We start from the raw sequence: 22,825 nt of genomic DNA on the forward strand, positions 1-22,825 counted from the left end.
GTAAAATGGGGAAGGCGAGATGTGGCAGGGTGTTGGTCTCAGTGGGGGCAGGAGGATTGCGGTTGTTCATTGAGTTGATGTGTTGTTCTTCTGATATTTTCTTTTAATACATGAAAATGCCTTGAATAAAATATTAAAAAAACACAAATTAACACAGTCATTTAGCCAGATATTAGGAATGGTGATCGAGTGCTCAGTCAAAGAGCTACATTCTAAGGAGTGGTTTAAAGGAGTTAGGTTGAGAGGTGGAGACGTTTGGGGGCAAGGAGTAATTCCAGAGTTTAGGACCGAGACAGCTGAAGGCACAACTGCCAATGGTGGAAAGAAAGAAATGAGGAATTCCTGAGATGTACGGTTAACTGCACAGTTTTCTCATTAAATCACCATCACTCCTGTATCACGCATCCCTTTCAGGGAAGGACCACAGTGTCCCAAACCTCCTGTCTGAACCAGCAATCGAAAGGACTCTGCCCCCTCCAAAGCCAATTCCTTCAGCACAGAGTGGAGCTTCTTTGTGGCACTGGGCTGCTATATCCTACCTGCACCATGTCCAGGAGCCCCTGCCGGCATCCTTCTTCCATGCCATACTCGTCAACCAGGATACTGCCGAGGTAGAGGAAGCAAGAATGTGGGTGCACTCGATACACGTTCACCATCTAGACGGGGAGGAGAAACAATTGAATAAGGGATAACAACAAACATTGCACCCCCACACTAGTCGTACAAAGCCCCAAGTAAAGAACTTCCCACTTTAGTCAGAGTACCGGACCAGGCAGCCAAGCTTCACTTCGATTTCCCACTCAGATTTTTGATGATGGTGTTTGCATTTAAAGCAAAAAACAGATGTCACACAAATAATCAGCATGTAGAATTTTAAAATCACTCTGAAAAGCACCAAACCACCCACAACTACAACTTCCTGTCATGACAGTGCCCATTAGAGGTAGGAACCACTTGCCTCTTTTCTATTTTTCAAAGTTTTCATTTCATTATTCTTTAAGAGAATCATGTGGCTGATCCAATTCCAAAGGCTGAGATTGAGAAGGGAAGAGAGAAGAAACTTGGGCTCTTCAGGTTTGAAAGATGGCAGCTGAGAACCGGCATTATACGGATTTATAGAATTAGAAGCAAAGTCAGAAACTATGGGGCCAAAGTTAAACTTGGGTATCTTCAGAACTGATGTCAGGACATTCTTCACACAAACACTGATGAAGCCAACGTGCAGCCATTAGGATAAGAGAATGGAAGCAAAAGTTCTGCAATGATAGTACTTTGGTTATGGTAGTACACAGGGGCCGAGGATAATAATCCAGAGAATGCAGATTTAAAGTTAATGTGGCAGCTTGAGAATTTGGATTCAGTTTTATGGGAGGAGATAACAAGAAGCAAATAACAGGAAGAATATCAGATTGTAGTCAAACTCCCAACTGGTTCAGCAATGTCCTTCAGGGTTGGAAACTAGCCATCCATACCCAGTCTGAATTAAATGCGACATCAGTCCCATGCCAATGTGATTGGCCCTTAATTGCCCTCTGAAGTGGCTCAGCACGACGCTCAATTCAGAGCAATTGGGGATATTGACCTTACCTGCACTGCCCACATCCCGAGGATTAATTTGTACAAGTGAAGAAACAGATTTTAGCAATGGTGATGATGGCGGGAGGTGGCACCGGCCGTGGGAGAAGTCTAGGTGTAGGATTGTTTCCAGGTGAATGACTGACCACATTCTGCATGAACCACCTCATTTGCAATTGTCCTGTGAGTGCGTGAACAGTACCCGATACAACATAGAGGGAGCTTTGTGGCTCCTGTCTCACAGAGTCAGCTTAGCTGGATGACTGTGTGGGTTTAGTAAGATACAATATCTATCGCTCACTTCCAGTTTAACCGCAGTTGGATCAGGAATACTTAGGGCCATGGCAAATGATTTCCAAATTATTAATTATCTTGAAATACGGTTCTCGATGCTGGCAAATACACCAATTTAGCACACAACACAATCCCCAAATCATCCCAGCTCATCTATTTGATAGTACCAGCTTGGGGGGGGGGGGGGGGGGGGGGTGTAGAAAGAGGAGAGAGTGCACAGTGCACCAGCAGCTGCTTCTGGCACGCCACCTGGAGATGGGCACCTGGATGGGCATCACCTGCATGCACGCATGTAGCTGGACTGGAGCTAACCTGGTGTCGCATAGCCCTACAGCTAAAGATGCCTATTGCCCATTTTTGGACCATGCATGTCCATGCACAGCAGTAAATGGGACAAAGGCAGCTGAAAGAGCATCTGCGAATGATGTCCTGTGCCAAGATGGAGCTAGACTCCCCGACATGCTCTCTGATGATGACAAAAGTTTGTATGACAGCCAGGTATAATGCTGTCCCACCCCCTGCCAGAGGCAACCAACACTACAGGAAATGCTCAACCCAACCTGATCATGTAAATGAACTAGCAGCACCAAATTTGCATGCAAGTCACGATTTGGGGTCCCCACCCCACTATGCCAAAAAAGCAAAAAACAAAGGAAAGCAATTTTTAGCCCTGTGTACTTTGGATCAATGCTTTAACTATAGGTCAGGCTCCTAATCAATATTCCATCTAAGGGGCTGTTTAGCTCACAGGGCTAAATCGCTGGCTTTGAAAGCAGACCAAGGCAAGCCAGCAGCACGGTTCAATTCCCATAACAGCCTCCCCGAACAGGCGGCGGAATGTGGCGACTAGGGGCTTTTCACAGTAACTTCATTTGAAGTTACTCGTGACAATAAGCGATTTTCATTTTCATTTCATTATTCTTTGCTATGTTTGGTCTCATTAGGATTGCGACTAGCTGAGTCTGAGCAATCTTAAAGGGAATGCTTGACGTAACATTCCCCCATCACTGTGTTTTACAATTACGTTGTGCCAACATGGCTGCACTGTTCCAACTGCATTTGGTGCATACACCACAGGCAGCTACTGGCACTAATCAGACAGTGCAAGAGCATGAAGCACTGCACAATGGCCTAATCCGGTGGTTTAAACATTGCATGCCAATTCACCAGACATAAACCTAGCAGCAGGAGTGGCATACATTGCACAATATTACCCTCTAGTGGTGGGCATAAAATATGGCAACGGCATCACATCCATACTCTTAATCTTTCAGGGCATCATTGAATTGGTGTGGGTTTATTTATTGGCGAACCATGGAATCACACTGAAGGAAACCACCATTGGTGGGTCACGGCAGTATGCTAGGGGGGACACCCCAGTACATTAGATGCTATCAAATTCTGTCAATTTGATGCACATGAACCGTACAGGAAACCTAGTGTCCATGGGTCCATACTCTATCTTCAGGCATACTGGTGAAAGCAATAAGTTGTTGAAGCGGACAGTTAACTGCAATGGGATTCCTCCCATTTCAGGAATAATCCCCACTTGTGACAAAAGACCCAAGAAGAATTAACGGGGACAAGACTACACCATTACTTTGAAGCAGCTAATGGCGTAACCACATCCTCCAAGAAAGCAGTGTTGTATTTTATATTTTCCCCGCGTCTTGACTATGATAGAGAAATATAAACATGATTCATTAGGTGAGCAAAACTGAACTTTATTTCCGAATTAGAACTGACTGCTAGCAGTAAATGGCTGAGACTTGAATTCGGAAGGCAGTCAATTACAAACTGCTGAGTCCGTCCCAAGTCTGCGATATTACAGGAAAAGAAGGCGATTCTTATAATTATAGGATCAAGATAACATGAATACAACTTGGTCAGGAATTTGATCGAAAGTAAAACATAAGTAATAATCGTTACAATGGCGTCACCTTGCTGACCTTTAGGGGACTTGAGTTTCATATCATTATCTTGTCTTTGTTTTAAGAAAGGGAAGAATTTGTTTAGGAACAGGAAGAAATAGTTGTTCAGCTTGTTATGTATTAAGACTGCTTCTAGTTTCAAGCCTTATCTAGACTCTCAGAGTCACCCAGTTCTCAGGACATGCTGTCTCTGTGTATTCTGTGCCTTAGGTTATATGAAATCAGTTTAAATTCACTTGTACCAAGAAAACTTGACTACTTTTCCCATCATGCCATTGTTTGCTTCACACAATACCACAGCAGAAGACAGCTGTTGTTCAACACAATGACACTGAATGAGTTGCAATTTGCTGGGTGGAGGAGGGAATTACAGGCACGATGCCTTCACACAGGAAAGAAATAAATGGAACTGAGGTACCTAACTCAAACCCAAGAGGTGACATTTCATACAATACACTTCCCCCAATCCTGGCATTGCAACATGATTCGAATGGATCAGAATGACATGATTCATTGCTGCCGTTGTCAGTGACACATATCCTAGGAATCTGCAAAGAACTCTTTTTAAGACGTCTTTACCGACCCTCTCTCTGTATAAGAATTTTGAAGGCTCAAGTCTTACTCTAGTACTTGAACAAATAATCAAGATCAACACAGGATTGAAGAAGGGCTGAGCAACAGCCCAGCCTCAACCAGGAGGGGTGCAGGTTTGCAACAATTCTCTACAAGACACTAACCGCCCCGCCCACCTCACCACCACCCCAACCCTCCAATTCCAGCCACGTCATTGTAAATGTTGAATTGGAGGGGAAGAGAAGTGAGTCATACTATTGCCTGTTTGAGTGCAAATGCTGGGGGGCTGGGCCAATATTCACAAATGCAAGTCACCTCTTAACCCTCAGATGACAAGCAGAGGAGAAAATATAGGAAAGAGACTTCAATCTCAGTTGAAGAGATTAATAACAACCTACTGTATTAGAGGGAACCCTGATATTCCATGAACAGATATTACGATGCGAGAATTTTTAAGCACTGGGAAAAGCATTAGAAAAGCAAGTCCATCCATTCCTTTCAATGAACAACCCAACCTCCCCATTATATCCCTCACTTTGTTCTCACTCCAGAAAAACATCTAATTGTCACCCCCTATACTGCTCATTCAAAAGGTTCTCCCATGCAGCTTGTTTCAATGGTCCATTACTCTGCTAATAAATTTGATCATGAGTAAGTCTACCTTTAAAATTCCTCCCCCACCTCTACCAGTTGGCAGGATCCATAAACCAACCTACCTGGGTGACCAGGGGCTGAAGCAATGCAGCTGACCCTTTCCCCACACAACGGACAGCAAAACGCAAACACCGACAGCAGCGCTCCACAATCCGATTGTCTGCTTGATGTTTGTTCAAGGTTTCAGATAAGACAGGCCAGATCTAAAGAAACAGGGATGGGAGTGGGGAAAGAAACTGCAGTTAGAGAATAAACAAAGTGAGAAATAAGGAATTTGCATTTACAAAATGCCTCCGGACATCCCACAGTGCTTTGCAGCTTTTGGAGTACATTTTCCTTTGAGTGTGTTCACTGCTGTAATGTTGGAAAGGCAGCAGCCATTTGTGCACAGTAAGCTCCCACAAACTGTAATGTGAGACTAATCAGACAACTCTTATTGCTTTAGTGATGTTGATTGAGGGATAACAATTGGCCCAAGACAACAATGGTGACTCCCCTGCACATCTTCAAAATAATAGGATCTTTGGCATCCACCCGAGTTGGCCAGAGGGGGCTTTGTCTGAGCATCATCCGAAAGACTGGGACCACTGACTCCTCAGTATTGTGCTGGAGTGTTAGCCTTGATGTTTATGCTCATGTCTCTGGACTGGGACTTGAGTCCACAACTAAGTGCTAACAACTGAACTACAAGAATGTGGAACTGCACTGCAGGCTAACTAACACCAGGGGCCCCTAGTCCAAAACACTCCCCCTTTGATATCATGCTCACTAACTATTCTGCTCTTCTATAAGTTTATTTGTAGAGTACAATTTTCAATTCTGAAAGCAGCAAGCACATTTTCCATTTTACCCTCTATTTTCCCTTAATAGAATTGAAGCATGACAAACCAACTTCTTGTCGGGGAATTGCATGCTCTAAGAGAGGGGATGTTTGTGCTGAGTAACAGAATACTTTTCATTTTGGATACACAGTGTCATGGGTCAAACACTGCCAAGCTTGATACAGAAATAAATACAAAATTATTTCTGCTCGGCTTCATCTCATTCTCAAAGCTGGAAGGTTGCACATTATTGCTGAATTAGAGGCACTGCACTGCTGTGTCCACTAAGAACTGGATTTAGATTATTCATCACTCATGGGACCCTTAAATCTGTAGCCTAATAATTATGCTGCAAGAGTAGCAAACCATGGCGGCACGGTGGTGCAGTGGTTAGCGCTGCTGCCTCCACGGCGCCGAGTCCCAGGTTCGATCCCAGCCCTGGGTCACTGTCCGTGTGGGGTTTGCGCATTCTCCCCGTGTCTGCGTGGGTCCCACCCCCACAACCTAAAAGATGTGTAGAGTAGGTGGATCGGCCACACTAAATTACCCCTTAATTGGAAAAAATAACACCCTCCCCCCGACTGTGGTGGCGCTGGACTCAGTCCGCAGCTGCCACGCGAGGTCCCCGAACGGTGTGAGCACACATGAACGACGCCGTCGGATATCCGGCCCATCGGGGGCAGAGCATCGGGAGAGGTCCTCAGGTGACGTCCTGAGGCCGTCTATACGCCATGTGGCGTTCGCCCAGAGTACGCCGTTTTTGAGGGGGCGGAGCATCGCAAACATGGCACCGCCCCCGGTTCCGGCATAAATGGGGAGTCTCCGGCCAAAGGCCGAATGCAATTTCGCCATCAGCGATCCCCGCCCCATGAGTCCGGATCCCACCATGGCACGCTGTTAAGCTGAATTCAATAATCTAGTAGTTTGCGAAGAAAAGAGTAATGGATATGGTGAGAAGGTGGGGTTGGAGAAAACAGCGATGGTGGGTAGGCAAGGCCTATATATAAGGTGAGACGGTGGGGCTAGATTTAGTCAAATGAAAGGTTGGGGTTGATGGGCCTGATAATCAGAAAAATGATCACAAAAGCCGCAGGATTGTTGTAAAAATAAAACTGGATCATTAGAGAAGTGACTCTTTCACAATTATCCAGTTTGATCGTCTCACAACTCACGTGCCATAGTACGTAGCACTCTGAATATCCTCTGAAGTGTAAATAAGGGAACTAGGGATGAACAATAATCCATATTCCGAGAAGAAATAAAATACAATGAACGCAGACATCATCATCTCACCAAGTCTGAACTGGATCGAAGCCAGGATCCAGAAAGTAACTGGCACCTCCTCCCTACTGCTGATGGTTAGTGCCTCTGCATGGCACCCTCGTATATACTGGAAACTCAGAACAGACTGGGGGGAGCACGTGAATGGATAAATATAGAGTGAAGGGAAAGATCCTAAACATTAACCCACATCCCAATGCTCTGTGGAAATGTGTTCTAGTGTTTCAGCAATGTTGGAAAACTGCCACACAATCTGTGCATTCTTCCAAAAAGACAAACAGGGCCCTCCCTGACAGCTCAGCGGCTTTATTCAACAGTAAGTCGAGCCATTCAGTCAGGAAGGCGCCTGGTCATGTCGAGTTAGCTAATCTCCATTTTGATGCATAACATTCACATGTATAATATATGGTCTTGGGCGGGTCACAGTGGCACAGTGGCGAGCACTGTTGCCTCAGGGCCAGGTTCAATTTCTGCCTTGGGTCACTGTCTGTGCGGAGTCTGCACATTCTCCCAGTGTCTCCGTGGGTTTCCACCGGGTGCTCCGGTTTCTCCCCCCCAGTCCAAAGATGTGCAGGTTAGGTGGGATGACAGGAACAGGGTGGGGGTGCGGGCAAAGGACAGGGTGCCTATTGAGAGGGTCAGTGCAGACTCGATGGGCCTAATAACCTCCTTTTGTACTCTAGGGATTCTATGGAACCTGTGTAAAAAGTGTGGGAAAATCTGGCTCTTGCCCCAAACTAACATTCTGTTTCTAGACTAGTACATAAGTAATGGGCGCCTTGCCATCAGCTAGAGCTAACCTTTTGAAAAAGAGGGTGAGTGAATGTGGTAACTCAGCTCTCTCCTAATTCTTCTGTCTTTTGTGCTAGGATGGGTTAGTGAAAATCTGGGACAATATCCCCCAAAAGACTGCTAAAGAGTGGGGGACAATTGAAAATGCCAAAATGGTGGTTTTGTTGGACTATGGTATTAAGGGTTTTAAGGAACAAGGCAGGAAGAATGAGCTGAGATAGAGATCGTGCACGATGTAATTCAATAGAGGAACAGGTTCCATGGGCTGAATCAGACGCACAAAATTCTTTGCACAGGAACAAAGAATGGTAGAACCCAGAGGTCTTTCTAGTGGGCTACTCAAGAGTACTGTCAGGAGATGGTGCCTGAGCAAATCAAGGCTTGCAGAGCATTTGTCTGCTTTATTTACACACACATTCCAGCTTGTGGTAGAAACAAAAGGCAGAAACAACCTTAAGCTTAATAAGCCACCTTATCAGTGAATGTATCTGGGCAGCACGGTGCAGTGGTTAGCACTGCTCCCTCACGGCACCGAGGACCCTGGTTCAATCCCAGCCCCGGTCACTGTCCATGTGGAGTTTGCACATTATCCCGGTGTCTGCGTGTCTCTCACCCCCACAACCCAAAAAGGATGTGCGGGGTAGGTGGTTTGGCCAAGCTAAATTAGAAAAGGAAATTGGGTACTCTAAATTTATATATAAAAAAAGAGAATGCATCTAAGATCACTTCACACAATTAATTATTTTAATATGATTTACATTAAGCCAATCTATGCAACTGACAAAGTGCAACAATACGAGTGATCAGATAATCTAATGTTTGGAGGCGTTAATGATGGTTGGCCAGGACAGACAATCCCTCTATTATTTAAATAATATAATTGGATCTTTGACGTGTCTCTGAACCAACTAACAAGTAGGCAACGGTCTTTGTTCAACATCTCATCGATGCGCAACACCTTCAGCAATGCAGCACTCCTCCAGTACCATCCTGCACTGTTAGCCTAGATACCTACTCAAGTCCTAAAGTGGGCCTTTAACCTGTAACAATGTGACTTAACTAAGCCTAGCTGTCGAACAGCATTAGGACTGTGCAATGTAAGCATGTATCAGTCACATGTTACTGATCTGAAACATATGGGGAGGAGCTCAATTGAAAATGAAAGAAGTGTATCTCTGGCTCACCCCTCCACAGGGTGCAAATGGGAGAGAAAGGAGAACAGCTCAGACTTCATGAACCAAGTCTGGACTCATCTATTTAAAGACAGGAGCCAGTGATACTATGAAGGTCAGTGTCGACAAGAAGGGAAAGGATAGCAAGGCCATTTTTTAAAAAAAATTCTCTGGATAAGAGTACCATTGGTTTGGCTGATACTAACTGGCCATCTACAGCTCCACTCGAAATGGTGAGGGCGGGCTTTCTATTTAAACCACTGCAGTTCGATTGGCAAAGGTGTTTGCACAGTGCTATTAGATAGGGAGCTCTGGGATTTCAAACCAGAGACAATGAAGGAGCAGCCAATATACATTCAGGTCGGGATGATGAATGACTTGGAGGTGATGGTTTTTCAATCCTGCTGCTGCTCCTGTCTTTTTAGGTGGAAGAGATTGCTTGTTTGGGAGATGCTGCCTGAGAAGCCTTGGCGAGTTGATGAAGTGCATCATGCAGAAAGTACACATGCAGTCTGCGGCCACAGTGTGCCAGTGGTGGGGAGAGTGGATGTTTAAATTCCAAAGCCCATCACCCTTCACTCTATGCTGTTACTCCATTTATTTCTAGGACCAGAGTTGCAGGCCACTAGGCTCCATTAAACCAGGATTCAATAAAGGGATGGACTGAGAAAGGCAAAATACAGTAATGGATATGTCCAACCACAGACCCCACATCTTACAAAGGAGCCAATTCCAAGATGGGGTTGGGTTGGAGGTGAAGGACAAGTGGTTAGAATGTAGGAAGTCAGGGTGGCACGGTGGTGCAGTGGTTAGCACTGCTGCCTCATGGCACCGAGGACCCGGGTTTAATCCCGGTCCCAATCCCGGTACCCTGTCCGTGTGGAGTTTGCATATTCTCCCCCTGTCTGTGTGGAGTTTGCATATTCTCCCCCTGTCTGTGTGGAGTTTGCATATCCTCCCCATGTCTGTGTGGAGTTTGCATATTCTCCCCCTGTCTGTGTGGAGTTTGCATATCGTCCCCCTGTCTGTGTGGGTCTCATCCCCAGAACCCAAAGATGTGCAGAGTAAGTGGATAATTGGAAACAAAAGAATGCAGCAAGTCAGGCAACCCAAAAGCAGATCCCACATCCACAACAAACTCATCCATCAGTAGCACGGACTGCGCCATTCTGACACATGCACTTACTTCATGTATCACCTTCTGACATGGATGCGTCTGCCCATTTTCGACAATAGGATTTGTGTGTCTGAAACATGACAAGTTAAATCATTAATAACATATCTGAAATTCTATATAATGCTAAATAAAGGACAGAAAAGAAAAGACTGTCATCGTTGCAGAGGAGAAATTAATAAAAGTATTCATACAAAATATAAATTAGGAGTAGGCTACTCGACCCTTCAAGCCTATAGCTAATCGAATTTTAACTTCAACTCTATATTCCTGACTAACCCCGATAACCTTTCACCCACTTGCTTATCCAGAATCTACCTCTGGCTTAAAAATGTACAAAGGCTCTACTTCGACTGCCTTTTGAGGAATAAAGTTCCAAAGGCTCACAACCCTCTGAGAGATGGTAATGATAACATGGAGGCAGAATCATCAAGCTCCCCCATGTGAATGTCAGGTCAGTTGGGCATTCAGAATTCTGCCTCAGTGAGCACGTACATTGTTCAGGACAATTGGTCACCTCTCTCCTTCCTAAAGCCCACCTTTAACCCTTTGAGCATTTTGTCATCTGTCCTCGTATCTCCTTAGGAAGTTGAGAGCAAGATTTTTATCTGAATTGATCTTATGAAAGTCTTGAGGCAAATGTTGCGATCCAAGCCAATGATATTATGGGGCAGTCAGGTCCCAGAACGGAACCCCACTTCGATAGATCCCAACTTTTATATTTTGTTTAGAGACGTGAATCAACAGTCACAGGACTGCCAATTAACTTTTAACAAAATAATAAAACCTTTAATAAAATAAAAAGATCAACTACAGCACACTACTCCGTCACCTTGACTACACCTTTACAGATATCTACAGATTTATAATGATAATACAAGTTACAAAATCTTAATATTCTAATGTTCGCAGTAAGTACAGAGTTGACTGAGAGAGAGAGAGAGAGAGAGAGAGAGAGAGAGAGAGAGAGAGAGAGAGAGAGAGAGAGAGAGAGAGAGAGAGAGAGAGAGAGAGAGAGCTAGGAGAGAGAGAGATTGAGAGAGACAGAGAGAGATTGAGAGCGAGGGAGAGAACGAAAAAGTGAGAGAGAGACAGAGAGGCTTGACCAAGGTCTTTGACCCCCTTTGGGGGGGGGGGTTTGTTGGTGACGCTCATGAAGATGTGGGGAGCAGACCCATGGAGGTTCTTGAATCTGGGGGGCAGAGTATATTCTTATTTCTCCCTGGTAAATAATGTACACTCATGGATCGATTTTTAAAATTATGGGTAGGTCTTTGCTGGCGGGGGTAAGGAAGGCAGACTATTCGGTGATCGTCATCTCTGACCATGCCCCGCACCTGGTATATGTTGTCTTGGAGAGGGGGATGGCGCGGTGGCCGGCGTGGAGTTTGGATGTGGGGTTGCTAGCGGACTTGGAGTCCTGCGTGAAGATGGCGCAGGTGATTTACAAACATGTGGGGTTGAATAAAAATGGAGAGGTTTTGACATTGGTGTTAAGGGAGGCTTTGAAAACGGTGCTGATGGGTGAAATAATCTCCCATAAGGTGCAGGTTGACAAGGAGGCAAGGGAGGAGAGCCACGGCTAATAAATTAAATTCTGGACGTTGATGGCAAGTACTCGGCAGATCCCACCCCATAGCATTTGGCCAGCAGGAAGGAAGTGGAGATGCAATTTGATCTGTTGTCTACAGATGGGAGCGGTGTGCCAGTTGAGGCAGGTAAAAGTAGCAATGTAGGAGTATGGTGAGAAGGCCAGTCACTTATTGGCTGGCCAGCTTAGGCAGACGTTAACCTCCCAGGAGATTGTGCAGGTAAGGTTAAGGGGGAGTTGTTGGGTTACGAGTATAGGATGGATACGTGAGTTTGAGTAGGGTGATCATTGCTCGGCACAACATCGAGGGCCGAAGGGCCTGTTCTGTGCTGTACTGTTCTATGTTCTATGATCTGTTTGAACTGGCTAGATTAGATGGAAGGTTCTGGAGTTGGGAGGAAAAGGGGGTGGTAGGATGAGGGATTTGTTTCTGGAAAGGCGATTCGCGAATTTGGAGGAGTTGACGGAGAAGTTTGGGATCCCACAGTCAGAAACTTTCAATTAGATGCGGGATTTTGCACGGCAGGTCTTTCCGACGTTTCTCGCGATGCTGCCCTCCTCGCTGTTAGAGGGAATGCAGTCAGTGGTGGATATGGAGGGGGGAGTTACCTTGGGGATCAATGGGAGGGTTTTGGAGGAGGATATGGTATCGCTGGAGGGGGTTAAGGCCAAGTGTGAGTAGGAGTTGGGAATGGCACTGGAGGAGGGGATGTGGTGTGAAGTGCTGCAGGGTACCACCTGTGTTCAAGACTCGGGTTAATACAAATAAAGGTGGTGCATAGGGCACATCTAACAAGGTCGAGGGTGAGACGGCTGTCTGCAGGAGTGAGCGGTTTGGGAGGGGCCTGGCCAATCATGTTCATATGTTTTGGTCTTGCCCGTAGTTGGAGTTGGGGAGGTTTGGGGCTCTTCCTTCAGCACCATGTCGGCAATCTTGCAAATGGATTTGGAACCTAATCCCCTAGGGGCCATATTTGGGGGTGGGACCTGCCGGACCGACAGATGGGGGCAGGAGGGGATGTTTTAGTCTTCGTCCGCTGATTGCTCACAGGTGGGTTATTTCGGGTAGAGGTCCGCTGCGCCGCCCTGTGCCTTAGTGTGGCTGGGGGACTTAATTATACCTTGAGAAAGTTAAGTTCACCTTGAGAGGCGCGATCAAGGGGTTTTACAAAAGATGGCGCACGTTCATTCTGCAATTTAAAGAGTTGGTCACTGTCAGCTGCTAGTGAGGGGAGGGACGGGGAGTGTGGCTGGGGGAAGGGGTATGTAGGGCAGTTTTTTCTTTGTACTATTTCTGGTGGGGGGGGGGGTTTGGTTAGTTTTTCTATGCATAAAATGTTTAAAACGTAATTTAAAAATTATTTTAATAAAGTGATGTAGGCTTGTATAATTCCATAGCATGGTACAGGTTAATCCAGTGTTCAGTTCCAGACTTAGCACAGCAAGTTAAAGAGTCAATCGCTGTGTAGATCCATAGTTTGTCCAGCAGAATGAAGTTAATCGCTGAAGTGCCCCATCTGACAATTTGTACAGCAAAGTGAGGGTTAAGTCACTGAGCTGTTCCATTGTTCACACAGCAGAGCGAGTGTTTATCGCTGTTGTTTGTACAGCAGGCTGTGGGTTAATCACTGTTTGCAGTTCCTGTTTTGTAAGGCAGTAAATTTATGGCAAGGTGCCCGAGAATGTGCTAGCTGCGGGAACAAGGTTAGGAGATGGTTTTCATTACATTGCTCCCATGATAGATCAGCTGTTTCAAAATGTGAGCAACTGAGTCATAGAGACCAAAAAGATCCCAGATTTAATTACCACAGTGCCCAGTTAGCTGATCTCAACTGGGTTACAGCAATAAACCACAATATTCCTGCTCGCTGCTGGGAACTGTGGGTGTGAAAGTATGTGCGCGTTTAGCTGCAAATAAGGAATTGGTTGCGATACTTCTGCAGTTGAATATAACTACATAATGATAATCTTTATTATTGCCACAAGTAGGCTTACATTAACACTGCAATGAAGTTACTGTGAAAAGCCCCTAGTCCCCACATTCCAGCACCTGTTCGGGTACACAGAGGGAGAATTCAGAATGTCCAAATTACCTAACAACACGTCTTTCGTGACTTGTAGGAGGAAACCGGAGCGGCCGGAGGAAACCCACGCAGACAAGGCGAGAACATGCAGACTCCGCACAGACAATGACCCAAGCCAGGAATCGAACCTGGGTCACTGGCGCTGTAAGCAACAGTACTAACCACTGTGCTACCCATCGGCTACATACAGGAGAAATTCAGGCGCCAGATCGATCAGCATCAATGGAACTGTAGCCTTGCAAGAGTCAATAACATCAGCAGGAAGGAAAGACAATCCGAGGGCAAGAAAACAAATAACATCCTGGTACTGATAAGACCATTGGTCTGACTTTAATAGAGGATTGCGGGGGCACTGAATACAGAGAATGTAGAACTGCATGGTTGTAGGGGACTGCGCAAGAGGGAACCTCAATGCAGCTTGCAGGGCAGGGATGTGGATTCAGTTTCAGGGGCAGAGATCTCTACATCAGACTTGCTGCCCTGGGGAGAGGAGGTGGTTAGAGCCAGGGCAGAGGTCACAAATCGGAGTGCCAGTCCCTGGCCACCTGTGGGCAGCCTGACTGTGTACTGCCACAATGCAGGAGACCTGTTGGTATGCGGAACGCAAAGCGAGACCGAAGAAAACAGTTCTTAAAGATATGGACGGCGTAAAGGTACGAGTTCCAAGCAGCCAAACCGGATTTATAAATGGTTATTGTGGAAAGACTCAGAACAAGAAGGCAACGCCAGAGAAATGGATAATGACAGCCGGCAACATGAGAGCCGCACACACCTATCTCTCACCAACTGCCCCAAGCAGAAGTCTTGGAATGGGTTACCAAGGACAATGATGTGATCTTAGTAGAGCCACGTGGCTGGACTAGTAATCCAGAGGCCCAGGTTGATGCTCTGGAGCACTCATATAAATCAGATATTGCAGCTGGTCTAATTTAAATTCAATTAATAAATCTGAAACATAAAGTTAGTGTCAGGAATGATGAGCATGGGCAGCATGGAAACGGATGGAGAGGGAGTCCTGTGGGAATACAAGCCTGGGGGCCCTGGTAACGGCGCCGTGGCCGCTCCCTCCCACGAGGTATACCACGAGTCCGGTGGTGGCGGCTACCCTCAAGATTTGGGGGCAGTGGAGGCGACATAGGGGAGAAGTGGGGGGCTCGATGGAGGCTCCGTTAAGGGGGAACCATAGGTTCGTCCCGGGGAACATGGATGGGGGATTTCGGGGATGGTATAGAGCGGGCATTAGACAGCTGAGGGACCTGTTTATCGACGGAAGGTTTGCGAGCCTGGGGGAGTTGGAGGAGAAATTTGGGCTCCCGCCGGGAAACATGTTTAGATATCTGCAGGTAAAGGCATTTGCTAGACGGCAGGTGGAGGGATTCCCCGCGCTCCCCGCGAGGGGGGTGAGTGACAGGGTGCTCTCGGGGGTCTGGGAGGGGAAGATATCCGATATCTACAAGCTTATGCAGGAGGTGGAAGAGGCGTCAGTAGAGGAGCTGAAAACGAAGTGGGAGGGGGAACTGGGGGAACAGATCAAAGACGGGACATGGGCTGATGCCCTGGAGAGGGTAAATTCTTCCTCCTCGTGTGCGCGGCTTAGCCTCATCCAATTCAAGGTGCTGCATAGGGCCCACATGACTGGGACGAGGATGAGTAGGTTCTTTGGGGGTGAAGATAGGTGTGTCAGGTGCTCGGGGAGTCCAGCGAACCATGCCCATATGTTCTGGGCATGCCCGGCATTGGAGGAGTTCTGGAAGGGGGTGGCGAGGACGGTGTCAAGGGTGGTGGGATCCAGGGTCAAGCCAGGATGGGGACTCGCGATCTTTGGGGTTGGGGTAGAGCCGGGAGTGCAGGAGGCGAAAGAGGCCGGTGTGCTGGCCTTTGCGTCCCTAGTAGCCCGGCGAAGGATTTTGCTACAGTGGAAGGACGCGAGGCCCCCAAGCGTGGAGACCTGGATCAATGATCCAGGTCATTGAGAAGGTTAAATTCGCCCTGAGAGGATCGGTGCAAGGGTTCTTTAAACGGTGGCAACCTTTCCTCGACTTTTTGGCTCAACGATAGGGTACTGGGACAGTAGCAGCAGCAACCGGGGCGGGGGGGGGGGGGGGGGCATTGATTATGTTTGCTTATTTTATTTAAATTTGATTTATTTAATTTTAATTTATGGTTAAGTTCTCTTGGTGAGTGAGTGGGGGGGGGGGGGGGGGGGAGAGTGTGATACATTTGATGTTACGGTATGGGGGGGATTGTGGGTGTTATGGGGCTGTTAGTTGCATATTACTGCCTGTTGCTATACTTGTTGTTATATTTTTATATTTTCTGTAAAAAATTCCAATAAAAATTATTTTTTTTAAAAAAGGAATGATGAGCATGAAAATCATAATTGATTTTTGTAAAAACCTATCTGATTCATTAATGCCATTTAGGAAAGGAAATTTCCCATCCATACCTGGACTGGCCTGCATGTTACTCAACTCACAGAATCCAGTTGTCTCTTAACGGCCCTCTGAAATGGCCAACAAAGTCACTCAGTTCAAGGGCAATTAGAGAAGGTCAATAAATGCTGCCCTTGCCAGCAACACCCATAGTCCATGAAAGAGTTAAGAAAAAATCGAACCTAATGTTCGTTGTGCAAAGTATTGATACCATGCCGAATTAAGTATACAAGGAAACAAAAATGCAGATTTTGCTCTTGTAAACGTGAGTTGTATCTGGAGTGGGGATTTTCAACTGTTTAATAGAGGTATAAAGGCCCTGGTGGGTACAGGTCTATCACTAGTGGTGGATGAAATCACAGATGGTAGATTAAGCACATTCCACAACACTAAAACGTACTGGCCTCAAATGCGGTATTTTAATCTGGTTCCTACAGCTTTTTGGTGCCAATGCATCAAACCAGATCCAATATCTTGCATTTTAGAAGTTTAATGTGACCATGGTTATAATTTTTTAAAATATTTTTTATTCTCCTTTTTCACATTTTCTCCCAAATTTACACCATGGTTATAATAACAAGAGTTTTCTCTCGGCAATTCCAGTTGTACAGGGGAACAAGGCCTGCTATCTCCGCTCCTGTTCGCATTGGCAATCCAGCCGCTGGCTATTACCCTTAAAACAATGGATTCATGGACAGGCATTCACAGGCATTCAAAGAGGAGCAAGAGGACAGAGTCTAGCTCTATGAGGATAACCTGTTCTTCTACGTGTCGAACCCCATAGCCAGCATGGGCAAGATAACTGGACTCATTCGGGTGTTCAACATCTTCTCAGGTTATAAAGGCAACCTGGGAAAGAGCAAAATCTTCCCGGTAAGTCCCTAAGAGCTGGAGGAACCACCGTTTAAAGTGCCCCAAACCACATTCAGGTACCTTGGGATCTAAGTGGCCCACACCAGGAATAAGCTCCACAAACGGAAACTCTCCAGCCTAACAGCAGAGGCAGCACATGGGAGGCCTGACCGTACTGAATCTCATATTTTACCACAGGGCAGCAAACGCAGAGAGGATATAGGGGTGGCTAAGGAAACTGGAGGTGGACTGAGTCCGAATGCACCCCCCCTCCACACACACACGCTACAAGAGCCCAGTGGCAGAAGGACATGGAACCAGTTCAGGCACCACTGCGAACAGGGAGACATGTGCAACAACCACAGGCTCACATCGATGAGGATAGACATCATGTTTGGGACGTGGAAGGAGGAAAGAGGGACACTGACGGTAGAGGACATGGACAAGGGTGGCACAGTGGTTAGTACTGTTGCTTCACTGCGCCATGAACCCGGGTTCAATTCCCGGCTTGGGTCACTGTCTATGCGGAGTCTGCATGTTCTCCCCGTGTCTGTGTGAGTTTCCTCCGGGTGCTCCAGTTTCCTCTCACAAAGTCCCAAAAGACGTGCTTGTTAGGTGAATTGAACATTCTGAATTCTCCCAGTGTACCCGAACAGGCGCCGAAATGTGGCGACTAGGGGATTTTCACAGTAACTTCATTGCAGTGTTAATGTAAGCCTATGTCTGACACTAATAAAGATTATTATGATTATGACTGGAGACCCTGTGGGGAACTCTCAGAGAGGCTCCAACTCCCAAAAGGGAACAAGCTTAGGTACCTGCAGCTATGTTCTCCGTACAGAGACAAAAATGTTCCACCAGAGACCAGGACACACATTTCTGGACACAATGGTAAGGCTGGACTGGCTAGGGGTCGACAGGTGGCAACATCGACAGACAACTTATGTAAAAGGTCATCACCCCACTGGACGGGACCAGATGGAAATGCGGGGAGGAAATGGGCATGGAGATAGGGGGAGGACCTTGGATCGAGGCAGTGCATAGGATCAACTCCATCTCCTCCTACGCCGGGCTAAGCCAGGTGCAAGTACAGAGTGCACTTCACCAAGGTACACATGAGCAGATACTTCCCAGAGGGGGAGGATAAGTGGGAACAGTGTCAAAGGGGCCCAGCAGCCCCCCCCCCACCAGCAAAATGAAGATGATCGGCAAGCGAAGGGAAGGATCCCAGCAATATATGTAAACATGTGGGCAAAGTTGCATTCAATTCTTGCCACTAAGCGGTAGGAGTTCCAGTAAGAGCCCTTCAAGATACGGAATAAACACGATTGTAAATAATGTTAAATAGTACTGAGACCTCAATCACGGACATGGTGACAGCGTGGGGTTCATGTGAACTCATTTTTATTGTGTTATTATTACCGGTGTTCTGGTTTTAGTTTTTGTCTGCAAAGCTCGGTCTGCTCTTGTATTAAAGTCAACTGTCAATAAAAATATTTTTTAGAGATAAAGTATGAGTTCAGGGGCTCTGCAGAGGGGTTTGAGAAAAGGTTGTTCGATGTTTGTGACTGCGCTTGAGGAGCTGTTCGTCGCGGGGGGAAAAAGGGGAAAAAATCTGGACAGACTGTTCAGTCGATTGGTATGTTTCCCGGAGTGTTTATTTGCTGTAACTTGTTTTAACACATGTTTGTAATAAAATACATTTTTTTTAAATATATATATTTTTAGAACAATGATTGCAAGTGGATAACCCATCTGGGCCTCCTCTTGAGGTCTGCAGCATCACAGAATTCAGTTTTCAGCCAACTTGATTCACTCCATATGATATCAAGAAGTGGTTGAGCACACAATGCAGGAGAGCCAATGGGCCCCAACAACATCCTCCCTGTAGTGCTCAAGAGTTGTGCTCCAAAACCAGCCACACCAGTAGCCCACCTGTTTCAAAACAGCAGACCACTGGCAACTACCTGACAATGTGAAAAATTGTTCAAGTAAATCCTGTCCATAAAAAGCAAGACAAATACAACCCTTGACTTCAATGTGGCAGAGTGTGGCACCGTGGAGTCCTCATAAAAGCGAAACCAATGGGAAGTGGGGGGGGGAACCTCTCCACTGGGCAGCACGGTAGCACAGTGGTTAGCTCTGTAGCTTCATAGTGCCAGGGTCCCAGGATCGATTCCCTGTTTGGGTCACTGTCTGTGCGGAGTCTGCACGTTCACCCCGGGTCTCCGTGGGTTTCCTCCCACAAGTCCGGAAAGAAGTGTTGTTAGGTAAATTGGACATTCTGAATTCTCCCTGTGTACCCGCACAGGGGCTGAAATGTGGCTTTTCACAGTAACTTCATTTCAGTGTTAATGTATGCCTACTTGTGACAATAAAGATTATTCTAAAATCAAAACAGCCCTTACCTTTCCCTGCTGAAGGTCAAAGAAATTCTTCTCTCGTCTCTCCACATAACTGAAGACCCCAATCTCTAGTACCATTGTAATAAATTTCCTCTGCGCCCTCCCCAAAGCCTTAACATAATTCCTAAAATGAGGTGGCCAGAACTGGATACAATTCTGGATATTCCAGCTGAGGTCTAGCCAGTGATTTACAATGATTTATCATAACTTACTAGATTTTGTAGTATTTTCTGCTTCAGATTACCAGCATTTTCTTTTAACTCTGTTGCAACAGTTGTATCAACGACAGGCCCTATACAAACTCTGGTATCCCAACAGTACAACAGGAATTTTAGCTGCCCCGTTCCAATAGCGCAATAAAGATACTTTTGCGAGAACACCACCATACCTAAAAATAACAGCCAGCCGATCCAGCCATATGGTGGGGTCTGTAGCGAGGCCATTAGCAGGCTCTTGTGCCAGGAGCTGGAAGTAAAAGAAATCATGCTTACACCCTGATGAACTGGGGCTTGAACAGGGTGGTGACACTAGGGAGGGGAAGTGAGAATACTTTGTTTCAAAAGAGACGGTTATGTAACATGGAAAACCCACCAAAAATTGGGTTGGGAAGATTCTTGACATTAGCAGAGGAGGAGCAGAGTTCAGTGTCACAAGTTTGAACTGCACTCAGGGGTACTGTATTAATCCACTGACTATTGCCCATTTTCTGACTGTACGCTCTTACCTTTTTCAGTGCCATGACTTGTACAGCACACAGCTCACTGAGGCATTGGGTAATCTTCTCCAAAGGGAGTCGGCAAAGAACAAGTGCCGTGCCTATCACAAAAAAAGAAAATTGATACAATAAAAGCATACGATCAATGTAATCCACCTTCCACCCAGAGATTGCCAGTTCCAAACCAGATTTTGGGTCGCTGAAATACACTAAGTAAATTATATATGCAGGTGGTACAAAAACAGAGTTGGCAATTTTCACCTAACTTGTTTTGGAGAGGCAGGTTCAGTTCAAGGGTCATATTGATGCTTTAGCTTAATATTACCCCAAGTATTCTTTTTTTTAAATGGCACAAATAGGGATCACCTGCCCCCTCCCAAAAAAAAATCACATTCCTCAGTGGACTGATCTGAACCCGACCTTGCAGTGTTCTGGGCGAAACCCTCAAACTCTGATCACTCTGGAAATTGGACTTATGGTTTCAATTATTGCATCGTGAGTGAGTGAATAAAGTCTCTCCTCATCTCTCAGGCCCTACATATTTTGATTTGGACTGATGCACACAAGTACTTGGAGGCAGAGTTAGCTCAAAGCTGCCCAAATGTAATGTAGGAAATGCAACAGTTAATAGGAGCACAGTAAGCTTTCACAAACAGCAATACAATAATGACCAAATAATCCCTTGGTTATGTTGGTTTACACATAAATATTGACCAGGACACCAGAGGTATTTCCTCTGTTTTTTTTTTTAAATATGGAATATTTTATGAGCACCCCATAGGGCAGAAGAGACCCTCAGTTTAACAAGTCACCCGAAAGAGAGCAGCTTCTGAGAACAACGCACTCCCACAGCATCGCACTGGGAGTATCAGCCTCGGGTATAAGCTCAGGTACCATACTGATCTTCACCTCTTCTTAGACACAGGTGAATGTGCTAGCCACTGAGCCAGATCTATATACATGTGTTGTTAATTCAGTTCAAATATAAAGATAACATCAAACGTAAGTGCAAACACAGTGCTCAAAGGCACCACCTGAACATCAACAATCTTGTCACGAAGCTTATTTCACTTATTCTTACCAAATATCCTCATTCCTAGAAGACTCTTTACCAATGAGCCTGGAAGTACAAAATCTGTAAATTGTGCTGCGCGATATCTTCCGAGTAAAAGAACTAAAATTTCACACATTCACCATCGCAATTCATCAAAATTCTAATTACAAGACTGCTTTCAAAATAATCTTTCCAGTGATGAGCTGACCATAATTAGTTGATAATTCATACACTTTTTGTGATGGAAGGTTACTCTTCTCTAAGTGATCAATCTGAAATGTTACGGGTAACACACAATCCTCTTAAGGCACGGTGGCTAACATTGCTGCCTCACAGCTCCAGGGTCCCAGGTTCAATTCCGGCTTTGTTGACTGTCTGTGTGGAGTTTGCACTTTCTCCCCATGTCTGCGTGGGTTTCTTCCAGGTGCTCCGGTTTCCTCCCACAGTCCAAAGATGTGGTTAGGTAGATTGGCCACGCTAAATTGCCCCTTCGTGTCCAAAAGGTTAGATCGGGTTACCGGGATAGGGTGGAGGTGTGGGCTTGGGTAGGGTGCTCTTTCAAAGAGCTGGTGCAGACTCGATGGGCTGAATGGCCTCCTTCTGCACTGTAAATGCTATGATTTACAGTGCAGGAGGCCATTTGGCCCATCAAGTCTGCACCGGCTCTTGGAAAGAGCATCCTACTTAAGCCCACACCTCCACCCTATCCCCATAACCCAGTAACCCCACCCAACACTTAGGGCAATTTTGGACACTAAGGGCAATTTAGCATGGCCAATCCACCTAACCTGCACATCTTGGACTGTGGGAGGAAACCGGAGTACCCGTAGGAAACCCACGCACACACGGGGAGAACGTGCAGACTCCGCACAGACAGTGGCACAAGCCGGGAATCGAACCTGGGACACTGGAGCTGTGAAGCAATTGTGCTAAGCACTATGCTACCGTGCTGCCCGGTATGGAAATGTTATGATTATGCTCTAATTCCACACCCATCCACTAAATCCACCACTCAAACTTACTCACTTCATTGGGAAACTTTCTCGACTCCTCTAAAGAACCAATGCAATGAGAAAGAGAAGGAAACAGTGAATTGGCCAGGTATGAACATTATGGTGTAAATTGTTTTTGGACAGGATATAAACACAACTAGTACAACAGCCATTATCCAGCCCAACCCTTAGTGTATATGATACAGATTATGATTCTGAATACCTTTCAGAAGACCGATGGCAGCTTCATGCGAGAGGCTGAAGGTATCAAGAGAACGAACAATTTCCAGGAGGCCCTCAAAGTGCTGAGTCATGTGATCGCGACAGGAGGAGCAGATGTTTTGAATGGCTTTGGCTGACGCTGATGCGAGTGTTTTCTCGCGCAGTCCCTTCATTAAATAATTTAACACTGGATCTTGTTGTGGACAGGAAG

At 46.0% G+C, this 22,825-nt stretch overlaps 1 protein-coding gene across 1 annotated transcript in view; it reads right to left on the reverse strand.

The window, feature by feature from the left end:
* The window catches only part of tnpo3 (transportin 3), a 77,507-nt gene that overhangs the window by 19,088 nt on the left and 35,594 nt on the right, over nucleotides 1-22,825 (reverse strand). The window contains exons 12-17 of the mRNA XM_038811713.1: nucleotides 22,616-22,807; nucleotides 20,356-20,447; nucleotides 20,020-20,096; nucleotides 10,280-10,340; nucleotides 5,090-5,230; nucleotides 540-656 (exon numbers count right to left, since the gene is read on the reverse strand). Coding sequence (XP_038667641.1) covers nucleotides 540-656; nucleotides 5,090-5,230; nucleotides 10,280-10,340; nucleotides 20,020-20,096; nucleotides 20,356-20,447; nucleotides 22,616-22,807 — 680 coding nt within the window. The remainder of the gene's footprint in view (nucleotides 1-539; nucleotides 657-5,089; nucleotides 5,231-10,279; nucleotides 10,341-20,019; nucleotides 20,097-20,355; nucleotides 20,448-22,615; nucleotides 22,808-22,825) is intronic.

This window comes from Scyliorhinus canicula, chromosome 11 (genome assembly GCF_902713615.1).
Source record: "Scyliorhinus canicula chromosome 11, sScyCan1.1, whole genome shotgun sequence".
In the NCBI taxonomy this organism is placed as follows: Eukaryota; Metazoa; Chordata; class Chondrichthyes; order Carcharhiniformes; family Scyliorhinidae; genus Scyliorhinus; species Scyliorhinus canicula.